This window comes from Dendropsophus ebraccatus, chromosome 3 (genome assembly GCF_027789765.1).
Source record: "Dendropsophus ebraccatus isolate aDenEbr1 chromosome 3, aDenEbr1.pat, whole genome shotgun sequence".
NCBI classification, from domain to species: Eukaryota; Metazoa; Chordata; class Amphibia; order Anura; family Hylidae; genus Dendropsophus; species Dendropsophus ebraccatus.
The window spans coordinates 33274290-33301338 of record NC_091456.1 but is presented as its reverse complement, the minus strand read 5'-3'; the positions used below and the strand labels follow the sequence as shown (position 1 = coordinate 33301338).

Here is a 27049-nt window from a genome sequence, read left to right as displayed (position 1 = left end):
ACACACAGAGTGACACTGATAACAGCTGCACTTTGTCAGTGTCACTGTGTGCGATCTGTAGAGTGTTGTTTCTTGGCTTTACAAAAGACTACAAGACTGGATGAAGGGCAAGTGGGTGAGCTCAGGAGCAGAATTTTAATATTGGAGCAGTTTGAGTACTGTATGCCAGTATATCAACATTTTGTTACTTACTGCAGTGTCTGTCAACTTCTGCCAGTTTGGTCTCAGGTAAAACAGGATCCCTCTCCATGCTCCAGGCAGCGTAGCCCCTCTGATCAGGAGTATGAAAAGGACCACATAGGGAAGAGTCGCTGTCACCCATACTACCTGGAAGGCAAAGCCCGGGGTGTAACTGTAGACATTTTACAGGACCATTTCTCTTTCGTTCACACTCTTCACAGCAGTTTTTTCTATGACACAAACATCGAGACATTTTTTCAGTTCTCTATTGGTAGGTCACTGTCTGCCTATTATAAACTTTACATCAAATGTTGTACTTAGGCCAGCAAGCTTCTGTGGCAATTTTTTAATCAGTAATTTATCCAAAGCCAGAAATGGATTCCAAAGGAATATGCAGTTTACACATATTTTTTCTTTTCACTGTATCTATTACAGTACATGTAATTTTACTGTATAGAAAAATGTAGTCAACTACATGTAGACTCTATTGTATATGGCAAACATTGAAGGGGTAGTGCGGCGCTGAACATTTATTCACAAAATAACACACATTACAAAGTTATACAACTTTTTTAATGTGTGTTATGTTAGTGAATGGCCCCCTTCCCCGTGTTCCCCCCCCCACCCACGCTAGACCCGGAAGTGTTGGTGCATACTTACAGTTATGCTCAGCCAATCGCGGCTGAGCAGCTGATGACGCGGCACAGGGGGGCCAGCATGAGGGACGGATGGAGCGGTTCGGGCGGCCTCCCGAAGACGACGTCATTGTCACAAGATCTCGGACGGGGGTTGACACGAATGCGGTATAATGCACCAACACTTCCGGGTCTAGCATGGGTGGAGGGAAACACGGGGAAGGGGCCATTCACGTACTAACACACACTACAAGGCTATGTTCACACTACGTAAGTCTCTGGACGTAGCGTTCCGTGAATAAGCGGCCGGAGATTTACGTAGTTTGCGTACAATGGAAAGTATATGATCTGCGGCTGCACAGTTCACACTACGTAAGAACTTACGCCCGGATCGTACGCGGCGCCGTGAAAAATGAACCAGACCATTGTTTGAGGACGAAAATGCCGTAACTTACGCCCGTAGCGTAACATGCGGTCCCGTACGTAGTGGTGATTTCTTCTTTTTTGCACTTTTCTTTGCCGATCCAAAAGGTTCTGTGGGGTGTCCGGGGCTAGGCGAAGATTTCCAAGTAAAAGACCGCTGTCAGATTGCTACGTAGGGCGCTCGGGAAGCGTAAGTAGACTATGGGCGCAAGTTCGCGGACCGTACGTAGCCGGCCGCAACTTACATACATCCCCGGCCGGAGTTTAACACGTATATGTCCGGCCGTGAAAATATGTGGCCGTACATATACGTAGTGTGAACATAGCCCAAAGTTGTATAACTTTGTAATGGGTGTTATTTTGTGAATAAATGTTTAGCGCTGCACTACCCCTTTAACAAAAATGCAGTGTGAACCCAGCCTAAACAAAGACTCCACACTGCTGAATCCGTTTACGGCTTTGCCTATTAAAAACTGAAAAAAAGACGGTATTTTGGTATCAGAAAACTGCATTAAAACTAAATCCCAAGATATATAATTTACTAATATAGTGGTATTACTGTTAGTACTGGCTGCGGTAAGTTAAAATTAAACGGATTTGGTATACTGGATTTGGTCAGTAACAGTATCATGGTAGCATCAAAGGAAGTCCATAAACTCTTCTGTCAAATCAACTGTGTTTATTGATCAAAATAATGTTGCAGTCCTTTATGGGCTTGGGAAAGGTCCTAATGAAGGACCATAATGTTGCCAGTCACTGTTGGAGCATTTTAGTGTTGAGCTGACCTGTTAAACTGTTCAGATTCGGCAACGCTCTTTGAACCCTAATAATCGACATTTGATTCCCTGCAGATGCAGAGGTTTGATGTACCCATATGGCTGTCAAGAAAATTTGGCTATGTGTTATGGCTATATCTCTGTTTTCCGGAACTTCCTAGGGTGGCATCCAACATCTGCAGCGGCTGGGAATCAAATGCCGATTATTGGGATTCAGAGAATGTTGCCGAACCCAAAGTGTTTGACAGGTCTTGTCAAAACTAGTGCTGTTCCTTTCTTTGATGTAGCTTGTAATTGGATTCTTGGAGTCAGCTTCCTTGCTTGTGCATCCTATATTTGTTTTACTCCACAGTGCTGTTCCTTACATACTGGATCTTGCTATGGCGTTAACATGAATGGTGATAATATCTGCACCTTGTATACTGGTTTTATTGGAAATATTGCTCTTGGTATGGTAGGTTTGTTCAGTTACAGTATGGTAGTAACGTATGGTGCTAATATTTTCTCCTTGCATACTTTTGTTGCAGATACAGTATCATCATGCATAGAAAATTGTCTTATCTATGATAACAATATATATGTGTATTTTTTTTTGTGCTAAAATTTTCCCTGGAGCCCTACTTACACCCTTGAACACTGCTGTAGCCTATAGCCAGCAGGCATGTCTACTAGAAAACAACCCTGATTGAGAAACCCAATATAAAACAGATAGATATCTAACAGCTCAATCACAGATCTTGGGCCATGTTCAGACATGGTAAAACAGCGGCCATTCTGTGACACGGCCATGTCACAGAATGGCCGCTGTCTGAAATGTTCAACCCGGCTGGTACTGGCCAGGTGAACATCACTTCTTTGTAATTGGAATGCGGGCACATTCAGATGTGCTCATGCTCCAATTAGCCATCGGCTAATCGTTTTCTTAGGTCCAGACCTAAAATCATAGGGCGTTGGGTGTTCATCGCTACATGTAATAGCGATGTGTGGCCAACGGTTAATAATCATACTGTAAGATAATAAAGTATTAACCTACCTTACCACGTTCCGTAATGTCCTCTGAGGCGTTCCCTGGTCTCTGCAACTCTGCCTTCTGCTCCCTTCTATTCCGGTCTCTGCACTGACAGGCCACGGCCACTCAGCCAATCACTAGCCAAGACAGGCTGTGGCCATTGATTGGCTGAGCGTCCGGCAGCCATTCAGTGTAGAGACTGGAACAGAAGGCAACGCTGCAGACACCCTGGAAGGCCTACAAGGACACCGGGAAAGGCCCATGGACGCCAGGGAACATGTTATGGTAAGTTAATACTTTACTATTTCACACTAAAGGAAAGGGCTGCACGGACATCGCTAACGATGTCCGTGCAGCCCTTGCTGCCCTATAGTCTGCCCGTGTAATTACTTGGTAAATGAGCGCAGATCTAGCAGTTTATGATCGGGCCATGTAATAGGACCCTTACAGAGCTGTGTAAGAGAATTTCCAGATTACCTGAAGGATACTACTCATAGTTTAAAAAATCTTAGTGGGCTATCTTGTTGGAACTTTAGATGTTCACTCACTATACAATATCAGTGTGAGACTGTGGAGTTTTTTCTAACTACTATTGCAACTTATCATCAAGATCAAAAAGAGATTGCTAGTTGGCTGACTGTTGTCTTTGAACAAGTGTAAAAATCATTTGCCAATCATCTATAGCAGTATATTACATTTGCTAATGGCCCAGGCTGATTAATTGCCCTGTGGTCTCATGCAATATATAAACCTTTTTACACAGAATCCCTAGTAATTTGGTCTTAGAAGTAACTACAGTGTACTTGTTTTCCCAGAAGGCCATGTTCCCATACAATATTTTAGGCCACTTATGTCACTGTAAGATAACTGGAAAGAAGATAAGGAAGAGGTAAAAGACCCTACTTACCTTTCCAGATGTTTTCACTCCCTTCCACAAACTGAAGTAAACTATAGTAAAGATGAGAAATAAACAGACAAGGAGCTGCAACCTCAATCCTCCAACATGATCTAAACCATCTGCTTCATGTATGCCCAATACATGTCTCCTGCAAGAATAGGAAGGTAAACAATTTAGACATTTGCAAGAAAACTAAAAACTATATATTTTTTGCTTAACATGTGGTAATTTAATGAATAAAATAATAAATAGGACATGGTGATATAAAAAAAACACAGGAGTTAGGGCCCGTTCATACTGCGGAAACTCAGAGCGGAATCCCTGCTGCAGACTCCGCTCGGAATTCCGCCTTCCTCACTGCCTCAATGTTAAGTTTAGGGCTTTTCCGCTCTCCACGGCTCTGTGCTGAAAGATGTCAAACTTCAGAGGAGAGTGGAGGCACCCTATATTTAAAGCGACTCTGTACCCACAATCTGATTCCCCCAAACCGCTTGTACCGTCGGATAGCTGCTTTTAATCCAAGATCTGTCCTGGGGTCTGTTTGGAAGGTGATGCAGTTATTGTACTAAAAAACTACTTTTAAACTTGCAGCCCTGTGTTAAATTGGCGTGGCCTAGACTATGCATGAACTAGGATTGCGACGCCCCTCAGTCCCTTCTCATAATTAGGAACGCCCCCGGGCAGATTTTTCCTATACATCACCTGTCTGAACACTGCACAGGTGCCTTAACGATCCAGCACATGTGCAGTGTTCAGACAGGTGATGAAAAGGTGAAATTGTTCTAGGGGCATTCCTAATGGTGAAGAGGAGGAGGGACAGAGAGATGGTGCAGGCCTAGGGCATGGGTACTCTAGGCCACGCCAATTTGACACAGGGCTGCAAGTTTAAAAGTTGTTCCTTAGCACAATAACTGCATCACCTGCATTATTCCACTCATAATTTCTGTTTTCTGAAGTGTGAAAGGGCTCTTAGGCCTTATACACATGTTTCATCTCCGTGGAAGGTCTGACGTGGAATATTCCCCCCGCATGTCATCATCTGTCAATATGCTATTGGGAAACTGTTTGAATACTCTCTGGACTGTAATCAAGCAACCGCACGGATGCTTCATTACAGTGCTGTGAATACTCAAAGACTTTGCCCACTCCCAGCAACATATTGACAAGTGATGCCAGTTATGCTGCGTTTACACAGAGCGATAATTGGCCCAATCGAACGATTAACAATTTCAAAGTAATGATGTATTTTTTTATAACGATCAGCGTTTAGACGGGACGATATATCATTTGGAAAATTTGTTATTGTGATCATCACACGTAGGGTAAATCGGTGAAAGACTGTTTACACAAAGCGATCTGCGAATTTTTAGCGAGCGACCAACGATGATTTGAAAATATGTTGAAAGATCAAAATGAACGATTTCTCGCTTGTCCCTTGATCGTTTGCTGTGTTTACTCGAGCCGATTATCACTCAAATGCGATCGTTATCGCGAAAATTTGAACGATAATCGTTTTGTGTAATCGCAGCATTAGTCTCAATAATATTATACTATCTACATCATCTAAGTTAAATCCACTTACATGCACTTACGTATAAAACTCTTCAGCAGGAGATTTGGAGTAATTTGTCCAAGTAATATTACTCTTTCCAAAGTAATTAGTGCAGTTTACTGTATTCCAGGGGTTGTCACAACTTGTCCATGGCAAGGTTGTTGAAAAAGAGGAGTAGAGATAGTACAATGCCCAGGCAATTATGGTATTGTAGTAGAAAGACACGTACAGTCCAATGATGCATATTGCATATCCAATGCCTAGAAATAAAGAAGCACTGATTATATTATAAGTAAAAGCACTTTACGAAACATGAAATATGATTTTGCCTTTTAAACCTTTTCATGACAGATATTTGGGGCTTTAAAGGAGAAGTCCGGCTAAAACTATTTTTTAATATGTTATTACTTACGGAAAGTTAGACAAGTTTCTAATGTACATTAATTATGGCAAATGCACATATAGGGCTATTTCCCTTAATTTAGTAGATCAGGGAGACTTCAGATTCTCTAAAAAAAGATGACGTCACGAACCGGTGCTGAGTCTCGGTGCTGAGACAGAACGCGTGGGGTTCAGTGGACCTCGACATGGACCTCCCTTTATAGTGATACAAATTCTTTTATGGTTAGCCATATATGGCTGAATTTACACTCTGCCACTCCTTGATTAGTACATCTTAGGATATAGGCTCACACATCATGGTTTGTATATTTCACACTTGATTTTTGACCTAGCAGCCTGTTCCATAATACCATTTGGGGAGGGGGGGGGGGGGGTCATTACAATTGTTCATGTCGAGGTATCTTTGGGTCTGTGTTCATCTTGCACAGTCCCTTTTGTGTTGTGTGTGTTTTAAATGATTTTAAAAAGTTTGTTAGGCACCTGTTGCTCTATTTATCAATAAAGATTTATATATTTCTTATACGTAATTTTTTGGATATAATCTGTTTACTCTGGATGTGCCACCCTCTTCAGTTTATGGCATTCTTTTTCTTGTTTGTGTTGTACATAAGGCCATAGCGCCTGCATTTTTCCACATAGAGACCCAAATGAGCCCTTATTTTTTGCGCAACTAATTGTACTTTGCTATGGCAGATGTAATTTTTGCCTAAAATGTGCCGGGAAACCAGAAAAAAATTATGTGTGGTGAAATAAAAAAAATAAAAAAATGATTTTTCTTAATTGGGGGGGGGGGGGGGGGGGGGGGTTGTTTTTACTCCGTTCGCCCTAGGGTAAAACTGACTTGTTATATACGTTCCTTAAGTTGTTACGATTACAACGATATGTAACATGTATAACTTTTATTTGATTTGATGGCTTGTAAAAAATTAAAACCTTTTAAAGAAAATATATGTTCCTTAAAATCGCTCTATTCCCAGGCTTATAGCGCTTTTATCCTTTGGTCTATGGGGCTGTGTCATTTTTTGTGCCATGATGTGGTCTTTCTATCAGTACCTTGATTGCGCATATACGACTTTTTGATCGCTTTTTATTACAATTATTCTGGATTTGATGCGACCAAAAATGCGCAATTTTGCACTTTGGAATTTTTTTACGCTTACGCCGTTTACCATGTGAGATCAGTAATGTGATAAATTAATAGTTTGGGCAATTACGCACGCGGCAATAGCAAACATGTTTGTTTATTTATTTATTTACTTTTATTTATAAAATGGGGAAAGGGGGGGCTTTGTGTTATTAAAAATACATTTTTCTTTTACTTTACACATATACTAGAAGCCCCCCTGGGGGACTTCTAGTATATGCACTCTGATCTCTCATAGAGATCCATGCAGTATAGTTATACTGCATGAATCCATGAGATCAGTGTTCTATAGAATGCAATAGAATGCCGAGGCGGGATCAGCGCCATTACGGTGCAGACCCCGGCCCGGGATGGATACGGGGATCGCCCCCCCACCCCCCCGCCCCCCCCCCCCCCCCCCCCCGCAATCGCGCCGCCAGGTGTGGAGATGAGCAAGTATTTAGAAGCAGCTGTCAACTTTGACAGCTGCTTCTAAGTACTTAATTAGCGGGCACGGCGATCGGATTCAGCACTTCTTCAGCACCTGATTTATCATGCTAGGAGGTGTAATTCATGCCAAAAATCTACATCTGCAGGTCCACCTGATTTACCTGGAGGTGTCCTCCTCTTATAAAACTATTGGTTTGAAAATCCTTGTGGATATTGATGCATATTTAATTATGAATATTCTGTAGATTCGGTGAAGAAATGCAGCTGATTTGCTGCATATTTTACCAGATTAATCTCATAGGGGAAATCTGTGACAAATACTCATACTCCGCTCGTAAAGGGAACCAATCAGTTCAATTGTGCTGATATGCTTCCCTACAGCACAGTATAGAGCTACTGTGCAGCTCGTCGAGAACACCATCTGCGGCTGCAGCAGTAGCTTTTTAGTCATGGCTCTCTGCCTGTCAGCGCACTCAGCGGGGATGATTGACAGGCAGAGAGACCCATTAGTGGGCTCTCTGCCCGTCTATCATTCCCGCTGAGCATGCTGACAGGGAGAGAGCCATGACTAATCACAGGCGGCCCCCTGCCCAGATGAACTGTTGCTGTACTTTTCCTGGACTCACGCAGCATAATAAAATTTCTTTTTCACCACTATAAAGCTACTGTTGCAGCCATGGCTGGTATGCTCTGCAAACTACACAGTAGCTCTATACTTTAAATAAAGCCCAGCCCCCATGCAGTCCACTGGGTTTTCTAAGAGGCGCACACCTCTCAGTAAATTCGCCAGGCCGGCGGCCACAGAAATCTACACCCAATCCGGAGCAGATGTAGCTTTCTTCCATAATTGATGCCTATTTGCAGGCGTAAATACTGATAAATTAGACACGGGATAAGGCCTTCTCCCCGCCTTTGCAAGCCCCCTGCCCACCTATTAAGTGAGCAGGGCTTACACCACGGAAAAGGCACAGACCTTTGCACAAACCACATGGTTAGTGAAAAAATCTGCGCCTATACCATGGCCTACGTGTACGCGAGGGGTGCAGTTAATAAATCTGCCCCAGACTTCAAAATCCGTACCAAGTTAAATTCAGTCAGGCAGAGTTCTGGCACATTTAGTTTAATAAGTTCTGTGAATTATTGCAATCAATCACTCGGTTTTATTGTCAAAGTGCATTAGCATCTAAAATATGTATTATTTTTGCATGTTTTAACTTCATAAAATATTGTTTCATTGTAGCCTAGACACTCATTGCTAGTAATGTTAAAATTCAGTGAAAATGTATGATTACATGAGCCAGTGCAAGATCTAGAGCCAAAAGTAAAAACAAAAATGTTTACCTTTGAATATAGGACAGATGCGTTTCCATATGGAGATAGCTCCTGTTCTGTGAAACTGTCCTAAAACCAACTCCATGAAAAAAAGAGGAACACCACCAAACAGGGCCATAATAGTATATGGAATCAGGAATGCTCCTAAAATAGATAGCAAAATATCATTATCAGTATAACATACAGATTTTTTTTTTCTATAGTTTGTCTTTTTCTGCCTGGAAAAAGCACATAGTTGGGAACAAAAGGAATTGGATTTCTAAACATTAAAAAGTGAACCTTATTTAGTCCTTTAACATAGTTAGATGTTACAATCATGCCCCCCTTCCCTTCTTTCCTCCAGATTATACAGAGTTAGGGTGCCTTCACACCTACCGGATTCACAGCGGATCTCACTTCTGCGGATTCGAAGCGAGAACCGCTGCTGATCCGGTATCAATTCATCCCTATGATAGCACATATTCGCAGCGGGATTAACATCCCGCTGTGAATATGTGCTTTAACTCCCTGGTGCCCGCAGCCCCTCCGTCGCATCCCCCCCATCCCGGCCACATCCCCCCATCAGCCCACCCCCAGCCCGCATCCTGCCGCCGAGAGCATACAGTACCTGCTCGGCGGCGCGGCTGCAGTGAGGCTCCCGGCTCCGCTCAGATCAGCTGAGCGGGACCGGAGCCGGGAGTCTCACTGCAGCCGCGCTGCCAAGCAGGTAATGTATGCTCGCGGCGGTGGGCCGGAGATGGGCTGATGGGGGGATGTGGCCGGGATGGGGGGGATGTGCCGCCGCCGGGGATGGGGGATGCGACGGCGGGGCTGCGGGCACCAGGGAGTTAAAGCACATATTCACCGCAGGATGTTAATCCCGCTGCGAATATGTGCTATCATAGGGATGAATTGATACCGGATCCGCAGCGGTTCTCGCTTCGAATCCGCAGAAGTGAGATCCACTGTGAATCCGGTAGGTGTGAAGGCACCCTTAGATAAGTTTTTCGTAAGGTTTTATGCTACAGGCTATTGATAATTTTTAGAGATGAGCGAACCTCGAGCATGCTCAAGTCCATCCGAACCCGAACTTTCAGCATTTGATTAGCGGTGGCTGCTGAACTTGGAAAAAGCCCTAAGGCTACGTGGAAAACATGGATATAGTCATTGGCTGTTTCCATGTTTTCCAGACAACCTTAGAGCTTTATCCAAGTTCAGCAGCCCCAGCTAATCAAATACCGAAAGTTCGGGTTTGGATCGACTCAAACCCGGTTCGCTTATCTCTAATAATTTTTGTAGCCATCTTTGGACCTGTTCTATTTTATCATAATCTTTTTGTAGGTGAGGTCTCCAGAACTGGACACAGTATTCCAGATGTGGCCTCACCAGAGCTCTATACAGCGGGATCACAATCTCCTTCTTCCTACTGGTTATACCTCTAGCTATACATGATTAGTACTCTATGTAGAGAAAAATAGACATGGCAGCACATCCACAAAACATATGACTGACCATCTGCTTCTCAGCACAATTTACTACTAACATCAGGAATTAGTTACATTTTTATCAAAGTGCATAAGCCCCCACACCACGTCAAGGTTCCTGATAAAGTGTGGGTACCCTACATCCTTCTCTTCTGAAGTCTTTGCTTAATACAGAGCTGCCAAAATGATACTCCGATAGAGGATTCCTTCTCCCCAAGTGTATTATTTTACATTTGGAAACATTGAACTGCAGTTATTATTGTTTTGAGCACTTATCAAAAACTTATATAAAGCTAAATGATTTTCACATTACTTACAGTTCCAGGAATATCAACCCTATTGTGCAGTTTTGTGTCATCAGCAAACAGACAAACCTTACCTACCAAACTTTGTCCTATGTCTCAGAACAGACCATTCTGGCCCACCACTTGTAGCCAGTATCTTCTCAGAATATACACCATTAACAACAACCCTCTGATATCCATCTGTCAGCCATCCACGAATTCACTGAACTATCCAGGGATTATGTCCAAAACTTTGCTGAAGTCCAGGCAATATCCAGTGTATCACCTTCATCCATAACTTTTATGACATGGAAATCAATGAGATTAGTCTGACATGATCTGCCCCCAGTAGAGCCATGCTGGTTTAGATCCATCAAATTGTTGATTTTTAGGTGATGAATTATCTTTTATTTTTAGAAGTGTTTCCATAATTTTTACAACTACAGATGTCAAGCTAACTGGCCTCTAGTTACTAGGCTTTTCTCTACTACCCTTCTTGTGGATGGGTATAACATTGGTGATTCTCCAGTCATCAGGAACAAATCCTGTTAGGAAGGAATGATTATACAGATCCATCAGAAGGGCAGCAATCACAGTTCCGAATTGTTAAAGAACTCTGGGGTGGACTCCATCCACAAACATCGACTTATTTAGCCTTGAACAAGTATGTTCCTCAGAAATATCGGCCTCTGAAAACACTTGAGCTGAACCCATACAACTGGAGGCAATGAGATGTCCAACCATATTGTGATTATGAAAGCCTCCTGCAAACACTTAGCAGAAGTAGCTATTAGACCGCCTTATCTCCTTCAGTGAAGGTACTCTCCCCATTACTTACTTTTCTAACTCTGCAGTTTTTCTTCTTCTTCTTATCACTATTATATCTGAAGAAGGTTTTATTCCCTTCCTTAACAGATTTTGCCAATTCTTTTGAGGCTTTAGCAGCATTTATTATCTGCTTTGCCTCCTTCTGTCTAATTTTATACCCCTCTCTCTCTCAGCTACACAGTATCTTTATACCTCTGACTTTATACCACTTACTTTTTCTTCCTTTACTATAGCGTTGACATCTCTTGTAAACCATAATGTTTTCTCCTTCCTTTTACTTTGGCTAAACACCTACCGCTGACTAATGCCTTTAGTCTGCTGATTCTGCCTAGCCAGTCCATTCCATCAAATAAATATTCATCCAGTGCTCTGCATTGACTAGTGCCGGAGTGATAAAAACAGGAAAAAGTGTAACAGCAACCTGCAAGGACTTACCACAGCAGCCTACAAACTGCATAGTGTGAAAAGAGGTGTTGGGAGTTCTAGCAAATTTCTGCTTTTTGTGTTACATGTGTAGGGGGTTTGATTACCTCCTGATGGCTTGTACTTAACCCATATCCTGTGGGTGTTTTAAACAGAGATTAGTTGGATCCTTCATACCCAGTTTGTAGGCTTAATGTGTGCCCAAGAAAGGCAATTGCTAGAGTAGGACCATCTCTCCAAGGTTCACCCTAGCATGGTCAGATGGCACATTTTGTTTGATCAAATTTTGCTAAGAACCTAATAAAAAAAATAAAAAAATCTTTAGAACAGGATTATCACGTGTACACTGAAGGGAGTAGGTGCAGTAACCCTGGCAGAGTGCAGCCCCAATATTCATTAAAAGGGGTGGATTTGGGAAAGCCTCTCTGGCACTTTTCACTAGAGAATAAAATCATTTTTCTTCGTTCTGGAAGCACGACTGAATATATAACAGTACCATGTGTCTTCCTGACCTGACAGTGTCAGCAGTTTGGAATGTGAATTGGATATGTCAGATTCACTTTAAAATACAGTAGCTAAACAATGCAAACCTTCACAACTTATCTCTGACTTTCCACACATTTCATCATAGAATTCCTTGATATTGCCATGATTGATCAATATGTTATTCATTATAAATATTCCCCCCACAGCCCAAAAAAAGAAAAAAATACATCTTCCTCTAGACTAGCCTTCTTTATCTATACTAATAACACAGGCCAACAAAAAACAACTTTTTTATGTTTCTTTGATGAAAATATGCAAATATTACAAATTTTGGGTCGAGAAACTCAAATATACCCACAGAATCGTTTAATTAGCTCTCGTTTTTTAGATACACGCCATGGAAGTATGTGCTGTAGGTAGCGAGAAGCATTCATTACAAGAGTATAAATTGCACACAAATGTCATGTTCAAACTTGAAATATTTCACAGAGAATGTTTAAAATAGCACAAAATAGCAAGAACACAATACATTAATTGAACACAACAGTTCAGACAAGACCTATTCATGAGAACGCTTTCTTTTTGCTTGTTTATTGAAGTATACTTCTGGTACATCTCTGATTAATGTCCAACAGTAGTCTGCAAGCATGGAAGCATTTCACTTGCCCGGATATCTTCGTTCCATATTTAAAATATCTTGGTGGAATCGCTCACCATGCTCATCGCTTACTGCACCACAATTGTCCGGGAAGAAATCCAGATGAGAGTCAAGAAAGTGTATTTTATATGACATGTTGCAGCCTCATGAGGCTGCGTTCACACTACGTATATTTCAGTCAGTATATGTATATTTCAGTCAGTATTGTGGTCCTCATATTGCAACCAAAACCAGGAGTGGATTAAAAACACAGAAAGGATCTGTTCACACAATGTTGAAATTGAGTGGACGGCCGCCATTTAATGGCAAATATTTGCTGTTATTTTAGAACAACGGCTGTTATATTTAAATAATGGCAGTTATTTACTGTTATATGGCGGCCATCCACTCAATTTCAACATTGTGTGAACAGAGCCTTTCTGTGTTTTTAATCCACTCCTGGTTTTAGTTGCAATACTGACTGAAATATACGTAGTGTGAACGCAGCCTAATTTATGATACTTCGTAAGAAGGTTATTCACAATATCAACATAGTTATCAACTCGTCTGTTTCCCAAGAAGCCACGTACAACATCTCTGAAGGCTTGCCATGCCACCTTCTCATTGCCTTGTAGCATCTCGTCAAAGTTTCCATCCCTAAGTAGGTCACAAATTAAAAATTTACCTGATAATTCCTGCATAATCATATATGACCTGTATCTCAGAAACAAGAGCTAAAAATTACTTTTAAGTAACATATTCATTTTTAGGATGCTAAAATTATTACAAACCAGCTATTTTCATTTCAGAAACATTTTCACTGTTGGCCAGTGTAATCAACCAAATAAATAATAAATTAAGATAAATAAAGCTCTGGTCCAGCGAAGTTTCTACCAGTTTGGAATATAGCGTACTACAGTTCAAATTGCAAAAGTCCATATTAACCAATTCATCCAGTGCTGATAAGGCCTAGAGTAACTAATTAAGTTCTTAATCCATTCCATCCACATCTGTTGGTCAAGTGGATAGAATAGTGAATACTGATAATATTTAGTTTGACAATAAAGCGCCAAGGACTGGGCCTAGAGAAAGTGCGCTGCGCACATACGAGCAAAACAGCTATTACCTATGCAATTGTCAGTGCCTGATACCCTGACTTTTATTGAATAAACTTTGTCCTTGCAGGCCTGTCATGTGAGTGCTGCAGTTCTTTATTGCAAAGACATTACCCTGAGACTCTATATGCTGGAGGCTGAAGGCTTATTGTTTGTGCGGTTTTTACAGAGTCAAGAAGTATGAGCATTTTCCAGGAAAAGCCAAGACCATTTATATCTGCTGTGAGTGAATGCATCATATGAGACAAAGCAAGATTCTTTCTCACTCTGCAAAAATAAGTTTGGGTATCTCTGTAAGTATATACTACTCTTGCAACAATGGGGCCTAGCCATCTCCTCAGCCCACAGACAGGGCAAGTTCACCTCTGCTCCACGGAGGTAAAGCTCCCACTACACGCCTCAGCACCTCATAGTATGCCACCCCACACAATTACTGACCCCAGGGCCGTTTTAATACACTGGTGGGCCCAGTGCACAGACCTCAAGAGTGGGCCCCCTCTCCTTATAAAGCTTAACTGAATTATATTTATCAGGTATTATCACTGGTGCATTATACTCAGTGCATCAGGTTTTATGACAAGTTATAAAAAGGGAGTATGGTCGGGGAGCATTGCTATGTCAGGTACAATACCCCTAAATCTTTATGAATAATGGAGAGTGAAGCTAGTGGGGGCACATACAGACATAATATCACCACTGGAACAGTTTCTGGCTATAACAGGTTCCCACTGTAGGGAGTATGGGTGTGTAAGCTCTTGTGTCCTCCCAGTCCTACTCCTAGTCTGTAGGAGGAGGACTGGGGGGGACACAGGAGCTTATAGACTAGGAGGAGGACTGGGGGCACAGGAGCGTACAGACTAGGAGGACTGGGGGGACACAGGAGCTTACAGACTAGGAGGACTGGGGGGACACAGGAGCTTACAGACTAGGAGGAGGACTGGGGGACACAGGAGCTTACAGACTAGGAGGAGGACTGGGGGGACACAGGAGCTTACAGACTAGGAGGACTGGGGGGACACAGGAGCTTACAGACTAGGAGGACTGGGGGGGACACAGGAGCTTACAGACTAGGAGGAGGACTGAGGGACACAGGAGCTTACAGACTAGGAGGAGGACTGGGGGGACACAGGAGTTTACAGACTAGGAGGAGGACTGGGGGGACACAGGAGCTTACAGACTAGGAGGAGGACTGGGGGGGCACAGGAGCTTACAGACTAGGAGGAGGACTGGGGGGACACAGAAGCTTACAGACTAGGAGGACTGGGGGACATAGGATCTTACAGACTAGGAGGAGGACTGGGGGCACAGGAGCTTACAGACTAGGAGGACTGGGGGACACAGGAGCTTACAGACTAGGAGGACTGGGGGGACACAGGAGCTTACAGACTAGGAGGAGGACTGGGGGACACAGGAGCTTACAGACTAGGAGGAGGACTGGGGGACACAGGAGCTTACAGACTAGGAGGACTGGGGGACACAGGAGTTTACAGACTAGGAGGAGGACTGGGGGACACAGGAGCTTACAGACTAGAAGGAGGACTGGGGGGACACAGGAGCTTACAGACTAGGAGGAGGACTGGGGGGACATAGGAGCTTACAGACTAGGAGGAGGACTGGGGGGGACATAGGAGCTTACAGACTAGGAGGAGGACTGGGGGGGGGACATAGGAGCTTACAGACTAGGAGGACTGGGGGACATAGGAGCTTACAGACTAGGAGGAGGACTGGGGGGGACACAGGAGCTTACAGACTAGGAGGACGACTGGGGGGACACAGGAGTTTACAGACTAGGAGGACTGGGGGACACAGGAGCTTACAGACTAGGAGGAGGACTGGGGGACACAGGAGCTTACAGACTAGGAGGACTGGGGGACACAGGAGCTTACAGACTAGGAGGACTGGGGGGACACAGGAGCTTACAGACTAGGAAGGGGACTGGGGGGACACAGGAGCTTACAGACTAGGAGGACTGGGGGACACAGGAGCTTACAGACTAGGAGGAGGACTGGGGGACACAGGAGCTTACAGACTAGGAGGACTGGGGGACACAGGAGCTTACAGACTAGGAGGAGGACTGGGGGGACACAGGAGCTTACAGACTAGGAGGAGGACTGGGGGACACAGGAGCTTACAGACTAGGAGGACTGGGGGACACAGGAGCTTACAGACTAGGAGGAGGACTGGGGGGACACAGGAGCTTACAGACTAGGTGGAGGACTGGGGGACACAGGAGCTTACAGACTAGGAGGACTGGGGGACACAGGAGCTTACAGACTAGGAGGAGGACTGGGGGGGGACACAGGAGCTTACAGACTAGGAGGACGACTGGGGGGACACAGGAGCTTACAGACTAGGAGGAGGACTGGGGGGGGGGGGGGGACACAGGAGCTTACAGACTAGGAGGAGTGGGGGGGACACAGGAGCTTACAGACTAGGAGGAGGACTGGGGGGACACAGGAGCTTACAGACTAGGAGGACTGGGGGACACAGGAGCTTACAGACTAGGAGGAGGACTGGGGGGACACAGGAGCTTACAGACTAGGAGGAGGACTGGGGGGCACAGGAGCTTACAGACTAGGAGGACTGGGGGGACACAGGAGTTTACAGACTAGGAGGAGGACTGGGGGACAGGAGCTTACAGACTAGGAGGACTGGGGGACACAGGAGTTTACAGACTAGGAGGAGGACTGGGGGGGGCACAGGAGTTTACAGACTAGGAGGAGGACTGGGGGCACAGGAGCTTACAGACTAGGAGGAGGACTGGGGGACACAGGAGCTTACAGACTAGGAGGAGGACTGGGGGGGGACACAGGAGCTTACAGACTAGGAGGAGGACTGGGGGACACAGGAGCTTACAGACTAGGAGGACTGGGGGACACAGGAGTTTACAGACTAGGAGGACTGACTCAGACCTTCTAGTCTGTAAGATCTTGTGACCCCCCATCATACCCCCCCCCAGGGTGGCCTCAGTCATACAACAATATAAGATGCAGGAAAGCTGGGTGACTTCTGAATGGCAGTAAGTGTTAAAATACCACCTGTGGTCTGTGCCGGGGGCGGGGCTTGAGACCAGGGGGCGGGGCTTATCGGGACATACTCCGGACAGGTCCGGTGGGAAAATCCTCTGTCAGTGGGCCCCCAGCTTCAATTCCCCCCCTCCTTGCTACTACTTACATCCATGGTGCAGGCGCTGCTCCCCAGCCTCCACACACTCTGCCTGGGGAGAGGCTGGATGCTTGTGAAGTCGGCACTGCCTCCTGGTCTCCCCCGCAGACAGGGCCAGAAGAGCATGGAGTGCAGCCTGTAGCTGCTTCCTGTAAGACCGGTCACTCTGTGTCACAGGAAGCAGCTACAGTCCTCCTTCCCGACCACCACCAGCCCCGCACTGCCACAGGTGTCACAGAGCGCCTTGTGTCTTCAGCTCCTTCCCCTTCACTGCTCTCCTCAGCCGGGGGGCTCCTGTCACGTGATCTGAACTAGGGGGCCCGGTGCACGTGCACCATATGCACCTAGGTTAAAGCGGCCCTGACTGACCCACTGCCAAACTGGTCATGCTGAAGGATGTTGCAGGCAGGAGATCACTCTCCATTGCGTCTCCAGACTCTGTCACGTCTGTCACATGTGCTAAGTGTGAACCTGCTTTCATCTGTGAAGAGCACACAGCACCAGTGCTGAATTTGCCATCCTGGTGTTCTCTGGCAAATGCCAAGCAACCTGCATGGTTTTAATGCTGTGAGCACAACCCCCATCTGTGGACATCGGGCCCTCATACCATCCTCATGGAGTCAGTTTCTAATCATTTGTGCAGACACATGCTTATTTGCGGCCTGCTGGAGCTCATTTTGCAGGACTCTAGCAGTGCTACTTAAGCTCCTCCTTGCACAAAGGCGGAGGTAGCGGTCCTTCTGCTGGGTTGTTGGCCTCCTCCACGTCTTCTGATGTACTGGCCTGTCTCCTGGAAGAGCCACCAACCTCTGCACACTACGCTGACAGACACAGAAAACCTTCTTGCCAAAGCTCACATTGATGTGCCATCCTGGATAAGCTGCACTACCTGAGCCACTTGTGTGGGGTTGTAGAGTCTGTCTCATGCTACCACGAGTGTGAAAGCACCACCAACATTTAAAAGTGACCAAAACATCAGCCAGAAAGTATAGTTGCTGAGAAGTGGTCTTTGGTCTCTACCACTCCTTTATTGAGTGTGTCTTTCTAATTGACAATAATTTTCACCTGTTGTCTATTCCATTTGCACAACGGCATGTGAAACTGATTGTCAATCAGTGTTGCAGTGGACAGTTTGATTTCCTTGGAGCAATATTGTGTTGTTTAACCCCTTAAGGACAGAGCCAATTTCGATTTTTGCGTTTTCGTTTTTTCCTCCTTGTGCTTAAAAGGCCATAGCACTTGCATTTTTCCACCTAGAAACCCACATGAGCCCTTATTTTTTGCGTCACTAATTGTACTTTGCAATGACAGGCTGAATTTTTGCATAAAGTACACTGCAAGTACAAGTGTGGTGAAATTGAAAAAAAAACAACGCATTTTGTTTATTTGGGGGAAATGTGTTTTTACGCCATTCGCCCTGTGGTAAAACTGACTTGTTATGCATGTTCCTCAAGTCATTACGATTACAACGATATATAACATGTATAACTTTTATTGTATCTGATGGCCTGTAAAAAATTCAAACCATTGTCAACAAATATACGTCACTTAAAATCGCTCCATTCCCAGGCTTAAAGCGCTTTTATCCTTTGGTCTATGGGGCTGTGTGAGGTGTCATTTTTTGCGCCATGATGTGTTCTTTCTATCGGTACCTTGATTGCGCATATACGACTTTTCGATCGCTTTTTATTACAATTGTTCTGGATTTGATGCGACCAAAAATGCACAATTTTGCACTTTGGGATTTTTTGCGCTGACGCCGTTTACCGTGCAAGATCAGGAATGTGTCAACTTTGACAGCTGCATCTGATTACTGTATTAGCGGGCACGGCGATCGGATACCTAATACCTACGGTCCCGGGCTACATGCGGCACCCGGGACCGCCGCGGTTCAGAGCGGGGTCGCCGCGCGGCCCCGCTCTGAACGTCCCTAACGGCATCAGGGCGTAAATATACGCCCTATGTCGTTAAGGGGTTAAGTGAGCAGTGTATATATGTAATCTGATAAAACAAAAAAAACTGTTTAAGATTTATTATAATAGCTCTCACATTCAAAATAATCTGTAGTAAAGAAAAAAAAAAAAGAAAGAAAAGAAATTATTTTTAAATATATAGTTTATTGCTAAAAACCTAGTTTTAAATAAATTTAATTATGCATTTTAAGTAAAATAAATATAATCCAATATGAACACAGAGAATGTTTAATAAAAAAAATAAAGCTTTTATGATTGCTCATGTATTTTTAGAAATAAAATTAAATACCATCAAAGTCTTCTAGCAACAAATGGGTTAATTCCCTAGAGTAAAATAACTTTGAAGTGAATTACGTGCACAAGGAAACTATACAAAAAATTTGCACAAATGTGTGTTTTTGTCTGTGAGCCTTATGTTAATATTTAATAGAACACTTTACATAATTAATAACAAAGTAGGAATTAGGAGTGAGGGGTTATTATATATGATGATGATAACTTTGCATAGTTAAAAAATTACATTTGGGATTATCTAACGTGTGCCTAAGGCCCATCAGGGAAAAATAAATTGGGTTGCATAAAATATATATTAAATATGCAGTGCTATGGTGTTAATTATTGTGATTGATGAATGTAGGCCATGATAAAGCCACGGCTTTAGGTATAACATATGTAAAAAAAAAAATCTCATTCTTAGCCTAATATATATATATATATATATATATATATATATATATATACACACACACACACACACACACACACACACACAGTGGTACCTTAGTTCTCGAACTTTATTGGTTCCAGAAGGTAGTTTGAGAACCAAGCAGTGTCTTCCCATAGGAAATAATGTAACTGTGTTTAATTGGTTCCAGCACCCACCAATAATTACCTACAGTACCCATATATTACATTGTATAGTGCCCAGTATAATCTCTACAGTACAGAACAGCACTATACTATACAATACATTATACACAAGAAACATTGAACAAAACCAGCAATTATAGTACAGTAGTCGCCAACTCCTCACCCATCCTTTACTATATAGAGTCTCCCCTACCCCAGCACTGTAACAGATGGGAGATGGTGGTGCACTGACTGTACTACTACTGTATTGTATATGCACTCCAGCAGTCTTATATAGTGCTGTACTGTATGTGAAGCCTCACCAGTGCTAAACTCACCAGGTACAACCCACCATCGATGCTCGCAAAAACATTCAGATACCGAGTGCTTCAAGACTGGGGGCCTGAAAAGTGTTTGAGAACCGAGCAGCGTTTTAGAACCAAAGCAAACTTTTCTTGAAAATACAGTTTGAGTTCCGAGCAGTTCAAGAACCGAGGTACCACTGTGTTATATATATATATATATATATATATATATATATATATATATATATATATATATATATATATATAAATATATATATATATATATATATATATATATATATATATATAGGATGGTCCGAACAGAGTTCGGTTCGGGCTTGTACGAACCCGAACTCTCGGTAATGATTCCCGCTGTCTCCCTGCTCCGTGGAGAGGGTGGATACAGCGGGAGGACCGCCTCGAAAACTGGGATACAGCCAAAGCCATATCCAGAGCGGGAAGACAGCGGGAATCTGATGTCGAGCGTTTGGGTTCATACGAACCTGAATCTTGGCAGTTTTGGACCATCCCTAATAAATAAATATATATATATATATATATATATATATATATATATATATACAGTATATTAAAAAGATTTTGGTTTAATCTATAAAACAATGAAAAACTATTATAAGCTTTATTAATTAGTTTTCCATGTTGCTTTTAGCATAGTCCTACTATATTAAATAAAAAATCTAATTTTGCCTTATTGACTACACAGAGAGATTTATCTGACAGATTGTGAAAGCCAAAGCCAGGGATGGATTTGAAAAGATAAGAAATCTTTGTATTTCCTTTATCAGCTGTTCCCTGTTTATAGTCTGTTCCTGACTTTGGCTTCAAAAATCTGTAAGATAAATCTGTGTAAAAGCACCATTAATTGCATAAGTTGCCGTACTGGGCACAGTACGCAGCAACAGTGCCGCAGCAACAGTTTTGTGTAAAAATGATTTAACATGATTTAAAATGATGATGATTTAACATACAGAATGCCACATAAAATCAAGTAAAAAGTAAATGACTACCGCAGAGAGGGCTCTGCTTGCAAGGGCTAAGGGGCGAATTGGATGGCCTGATATTTCAGAGCAAGCGAGCGCCGACCTAGAGGAGAGAGCGGCTGTCTGCTGCTGCCTATTACACAGAACGATGGCCAGCAGACCTTCACCATCGATATAAAGTCATTCTTTAAATCAATAATCAGCCGACATGATCATTTATTTAAGGCATGACCTATTACACGAAACAATTATAGTCAGAACGGCCAGTAATCAGCCAATAATCGATATGTGTAATCGTACCCTTACAATCTACAAGGTTAGGGGATGGAGAGATGAGCAGCTGGTGGCAGTAGAGTTACTGTTACTGTTAGAGTCCAATGTGTTAGGGCAGGGAGTAGAGATGACCAAATTTACAGTAGGAATGAAGTGAATAGCTTCATTCCTATCTGCATTCTGCTCATCAGGCTGCAGGCTTGATCCATCTTTTCCCAGCACCCAGGGAGGAGTGGCACAGAGCAGAGCAGACTTCAAAGCCCACAGCCTGATGAGCAAAATGCAGATGCAGATACTGTAAATTCGCTCATCTCTAGTAGTGAGTTCTAGAGTATGGGGGAAGCTTGGGAGAAGTCTTGAAGGTGGTTGTGCGAGTAGACAAGGTGAGAGCATAGACGAAGGTCTTGTAAGGATCATACATTGCTTCAGGGGTGGTATCGGGACATAAAGTCTGAGATGTATCGAGGAGACAGGTTGTGAATTGCCTTAAATGTCACGGTTAACTATTTCAACTTGGCAACAGGTAGACAGTGAAGGGATTGGCAGACGGGTGGGAGCAAGGAGCAATGAAAGAGGCACAGCGGAGTTAATGATGGATTGGAGGGGAGCAAGGGTATTTGATGGAAAGCCAGAGAGGAGCATGTTGCAGTAATCCAAGCAAAAAATGATGTACTAGCAGTTTTTTTTCAGTCATAATCCATAAAAGGAAAGAGCAGAGTCTGGAAATGTTTTTATGGTGCAGGTAGCAGGAGGTGGTAGGGGCCTAGATGTAAAGTTTGAATGACTGGGCAGAATCAAAGGTGATCCCAAGGCAGTGGACTTGTGGCACAGAGCAGAGTGCAGCCATTAACTGTAATTGACAGGTTAAATGAAGGGTGAAGTGAGATGGGAGAAAGATCATGAGTTATGTTTCATCCATGGAGAGTGTCATTGGTGTAGAAGTTGTCGAAGGCATGAGAAGGTCGAGGAGAGGGTCAAGCCTGTGATGCCTAGGGATAAAAGAGTTTGCCAGTGTCAACTGAAGATTTTAATTAAATTTATTAAAAACATATATCAGTCTTATGCAGTGCTTCTCAATTCCAGCCCTTAGGCCTCTCCAACAGGTCATGATTTGAGGATTTCCTATTTCACAGGTGATATAATTATACTCAGTCCATCAGGTATTATCACAGGTGTCCTTTGTATGGGATAGCCTCAAAACATGACCTGTTGGTTAGGCCTGAGGACTGGAATTGAGAAGCACTGGTCTTATGTGTGTATCAGTCATGCATGTACAACAAATGTTATTGCTAACTGTTCGCTTCCTCGCCATGTGATCGGTATGTCATCAATAAAGTGGCCATACCATTGAATGGGTGGTGAGAAAGGAGTGGACAGAAAGAAAATATGGATAAAGAGATTTATATCCATTAACATCTTACAAATGTCAAAGTGATGAGTAGGGACAAAAGAAAAGCTTTTAGACAGGACTCGAATGCAATCACATGATAATGTCATAGAAAATACAATATACAATCTGAAGGATTCTCATTTGTAGATTCAGGTAAGGCATTATCTGTGGTTATTCCAGTCATCTAATTGTGGTTGCTTCTCTAATTCTTACCTATTTTTTTCTCATTGACTTTCATTATCTCCTTGGAACTAACTTTTTCACCTGTAAAATGTGGTTTTCCAATTCCTGAATTCTTTGTTGTATTTTAGCACTTAAATCCATATATTCTGGTATGTTCACAAAAGCATGGAATTGTGTTTTTCCAATGTCAAGTTTATCCTGTATATGCTTGACTATAATTCTGATTACATGAAAGGAGCGGTCTGTTAGGGCTTCATTCCATTCTGTTTGAAACTCTTCTAAGAAAAAAGTGGAGATTTTTATATATATAAAGCCCACAAGGTTTATGTTTTTATCCAGATAGTTTTTCAAGGTATTGAAATCGCATCCTAATCTCAGTTCTTGGGAATTAAGTTTTTCCCACTTGTTAAACAAGGTTTTACATTCCGGAGAATAATGACTTATCAAGTCAAACACCTGTGTGAGCTTTGATTTTCATTCCTTCACCATGACATGTATATTAAAATTGAAAGTCATTTCTTTATCCATTCTGGTGGGAGCAATCACAGAAATTTTGGTGGGAGCAGTACAAAGATGATAATATTTTTTTTACTTTCTTATTTACATTGCTACTGCTTATGATACAAGTCTAAGGCTGGGTTCACACTACGTTTTTGCAATCCATTTAACGTATCAGTTTTTAATTGGTTTCTTTTAATGGACAGAAAAACAGTCAACACTACCTTCCGTTTCGATCCGTTTTTTTTAGTAATGGTAGTCAATGCAAAAACAGATTTAAACCGATGAAACACTATTGCATTCCTTTTTTCCCTAAAACGTATACGTTAAACGGATTGCAAAAATGCAGTGTGAACCCAGCCTAATTCATAATCCTTTGCAGGACAATACAAACATTACATAAGTCATAAGTTGCATCTGCTGCTGTTTCTGTTGTCAACTGCAGAGCTGTTGTAACCCTTTGACTCTGTGGTCCTCTACAGCCAGTGATCTCTCCTTTCTCTTCCACGGCAGCCAGTGTTCTTCAGGCATGCTGGTCGGTGTTCCCATGCTTAGTTTACTGCACTTCCTGAACTGGCCACTGGAGGGGGCGTGCACACCTCCAGATTTAAAGGCACAGTGCCTTAATTATCCCCCACCTCTTTCTGTGGCTACTAATTATCTAAAGAAGCCACCTAAGCATTCCCCTTACCCAAGTGTTGAGGTTCTTTTGGTTCTGCTAAAGTTTTCCTGCATCGCTGCAAAAGCATTTCTGAATTACTGTACCCGTATAAACCCTGCCTGGTGTTCTCATACTCTCAATCCTTGTTCCCTGTGTTGCAGCTATGGATTTTCTCGTATCCCTGTGATTCTGCTGTCTGGTCCTGAACCCCCCCCCCCCCCAGTTGGTTCTTGGATCCCGTGTTCATGTGGGTTTCTGCCCTGAGGTGTGAGTTTGGCCCTACCCGTGTTTATACCAGCACCATGTGAGCTTCACCAAGAGACCAGCACTAGTGTCTTTGTCTTTATCTTCTGGGAAAGTCTATTTCCACCATCTATGGTATCTCTTGAAGAATGAAGGCTACACTTAAGCTACACTTAGACAACACCGTGACAGCACGTGACAGAGTGGGCTCACGTCTGCAGATCCTGACAGCTGTCCAAGCACTGGTCTCTGTTTTTGATACAGAGCAGCTCCCTCAGGGGGTACTGTACAGTATATTCTCATTAAAATATATAATATTTGGGGAGGAAGCTGCCTGTCAGTATCATTGTAATCACCCCTTTCTGTAAAAAGATTGCTGCACAAAGATGGATGTTGACAGGTAGCTTACCCCTGTGTATTGAATGTTCTAATATTAATATACAGTATATATTGGGGGGTGTCTGCTTTCTACCAACAGCACTAGATCTTTAGTTTGCCATAATGTCCCAGATGGGGAAACACCTTTAGGCTATGTTCACATTACGTATGAGACCGGCCGTTCCGTGACCCCGGCCGGGTCACAGAACGGCCAGTGTCTGGCCGGATCATCTCGGCCGGTACTTAAGTACCGGCCGGATGATCTTTCCGGCCGCGGAGCTCTGATGCGGGGGCATCAGCGTGCGCGTGCATCAGAGCTTCCCATTACACAGTGAAGCGAGCGGCCGCAGCCGTTTGCATCACTGTGTGAACTGACAGCTCTTTCTGCAGCCGGAATTCACTGAATTCTGGCCGCAGAAAACTGACCTGTCGTTTTTTTCCGGCGCAGTATGGGATCCCGGCCGGAGCGTATACGATGAGTGTACGCTCCGGCCGAGAATCCATTGCACATAAGGCTTTGTTGCACACCGCAAAACTACGGCCATAGTTCTGCGGCGAGAACTACGGCCGTAGCTTTACGTTGTGTGAACATAGCCTTAGGGTGCGTTCACACGTACAGGATCTACAGAAGATTTGAAGTTGCAGATTCATTGCAAAGTAACTCTGGGCCATCAAATCTGCTGCAGATCCTGTACGTGTGAACGCACCCTTAAAGGGGTTGTTCACCAAAAAATGTTTCTTTTAAATCAACTGGTGCCAGTGATTTGTAATTTACTTCTATTAAAAAAATCTCAAGTCTTCCAGTACTTTTCTATGGGGTTTTGCTACTGCTTTTCACAGTTCCTGACATGGGCAGAGGTGGCAGCAAAGAGCACTGTGTCAGACTGGAAAGAATACACCACGTCCTGCAGGATACATAGCAGCTGATAAGTACTGGAAGGCTAAAGATTTTTTTAAAGAAATAAATGACAAATCTCTGTCACTTACACAGTAACATCACTTACTCTGCTCCCTGCATCAGGATGCAGAAGAAAGGAGATGCTAGTGGACTTTATGGGACCTTGGAGAAATTGGAATATTTTGGTTTTCTTTTTTTTAATATTGTTAAGGTTGGGGAAAGTATCTGTTGGGAGGATCTATTAGGTATATTGTGTACAAAGACGACCTGGGGATATTATCTACAGGGGCCATCAACCAAATGGAGGATATCATCTATAGGGACTACGGGGTACCTACCTAATGAGGGATATTATCTACAGCAGCCACTCACCCAATGATGGATATTATCTACAAGGCCGACCTACTTAAAGGAGAAGTCCGGCAAAAGTTTTTATCAATGTATTGTCCCCCAAAAGTCATACAAATCACTAATATACACGTATTACTAGAAACGCAAATAAATTGCTTTTTTCCCTGCACTTACTACAGCAACAAGGCTTCACTTCCTGGATAAAATGGTGATGTCACAACCTGACTCTGTGCGGGCTGTGGCTGCTGGAGAGGATGATGGCAGAGGGATGCTCAGTGTCCCTCCAGTGCCCTGTGTCCCTCAGTGTCCCTCTGCCATCATCCTCTCCAGCAGCCACAGCCCGCACAGCTCTGGGAGTCGGGTCGTGACATCACCATTTTATCCACGAAGTGACATCACCATGTTATCCAGGAAGTGAAGCCTTGATGCAGTAGTAAGTGCAGGGAGAAAGCTCTTTATGTGCATTTCCCATAATAAGTGTAAATAGATGATCTTTATAACTTTTGGGGGGCAATACAATCCTTTAATAAAAAATCTATACAGCCACTTACCTAATGGGTTATATTGTCTACAGGTGCCACCTACCTAAGTAGGGGATATTATTGACTGGGGACAATTAACAAATTAATGAACTGGAGCAACTTATTATTGGGGGGATCTTATTGTATCTAATGTGGGATCTACCTACTGTTCCCCAACCACCTATCTCTCCCCCAATCCTTTTTTAAGTCTCTTTGTTCCTCAAATTTTTGAGAAACTACCCTGGTGTATACATAAAGAGCATTAAAAAGATAAGTAATAACTAACTTGAACACAATTGTGATTACTTTTTTTCTACAGATTCCTCTGCTGATTCATTTTAGAA

The 27049-nt window shown here is 43.2% G+C and overlaps 1 protein-coding gene across 1 annotated transcript in view; it reads right to left on the bottom strand.

Moving 5' to 3' along the window:
* LOC138786425 (sodium-dependent serotonin transporter-like) overlaps nt 1–27049 on the bottom strand; it is a 66363-nt gene that overhangs the window by 20128 nt on the left and 19186 nt on the right. Inside the window, exons 5-8 of the mRNA XM_069963414.1 lie at nt 8790–8924; nt 5514–5733; nt 3931–4069; nt 193–327 (exon numbers count right to left, since the gene is read on the bottom strand). Of these exons, the coding sequence (XP_069819515.1) occupies nt 193–327; nt 3931–4069; nt 5514–5733; nt 8790–8924 (629 nt within the window). The remainder of the gene's footprint in view (nt 1–192; nt 328–3930; nt 4070–5513; nt 5734–8789; nt 8925–27049) is intronic.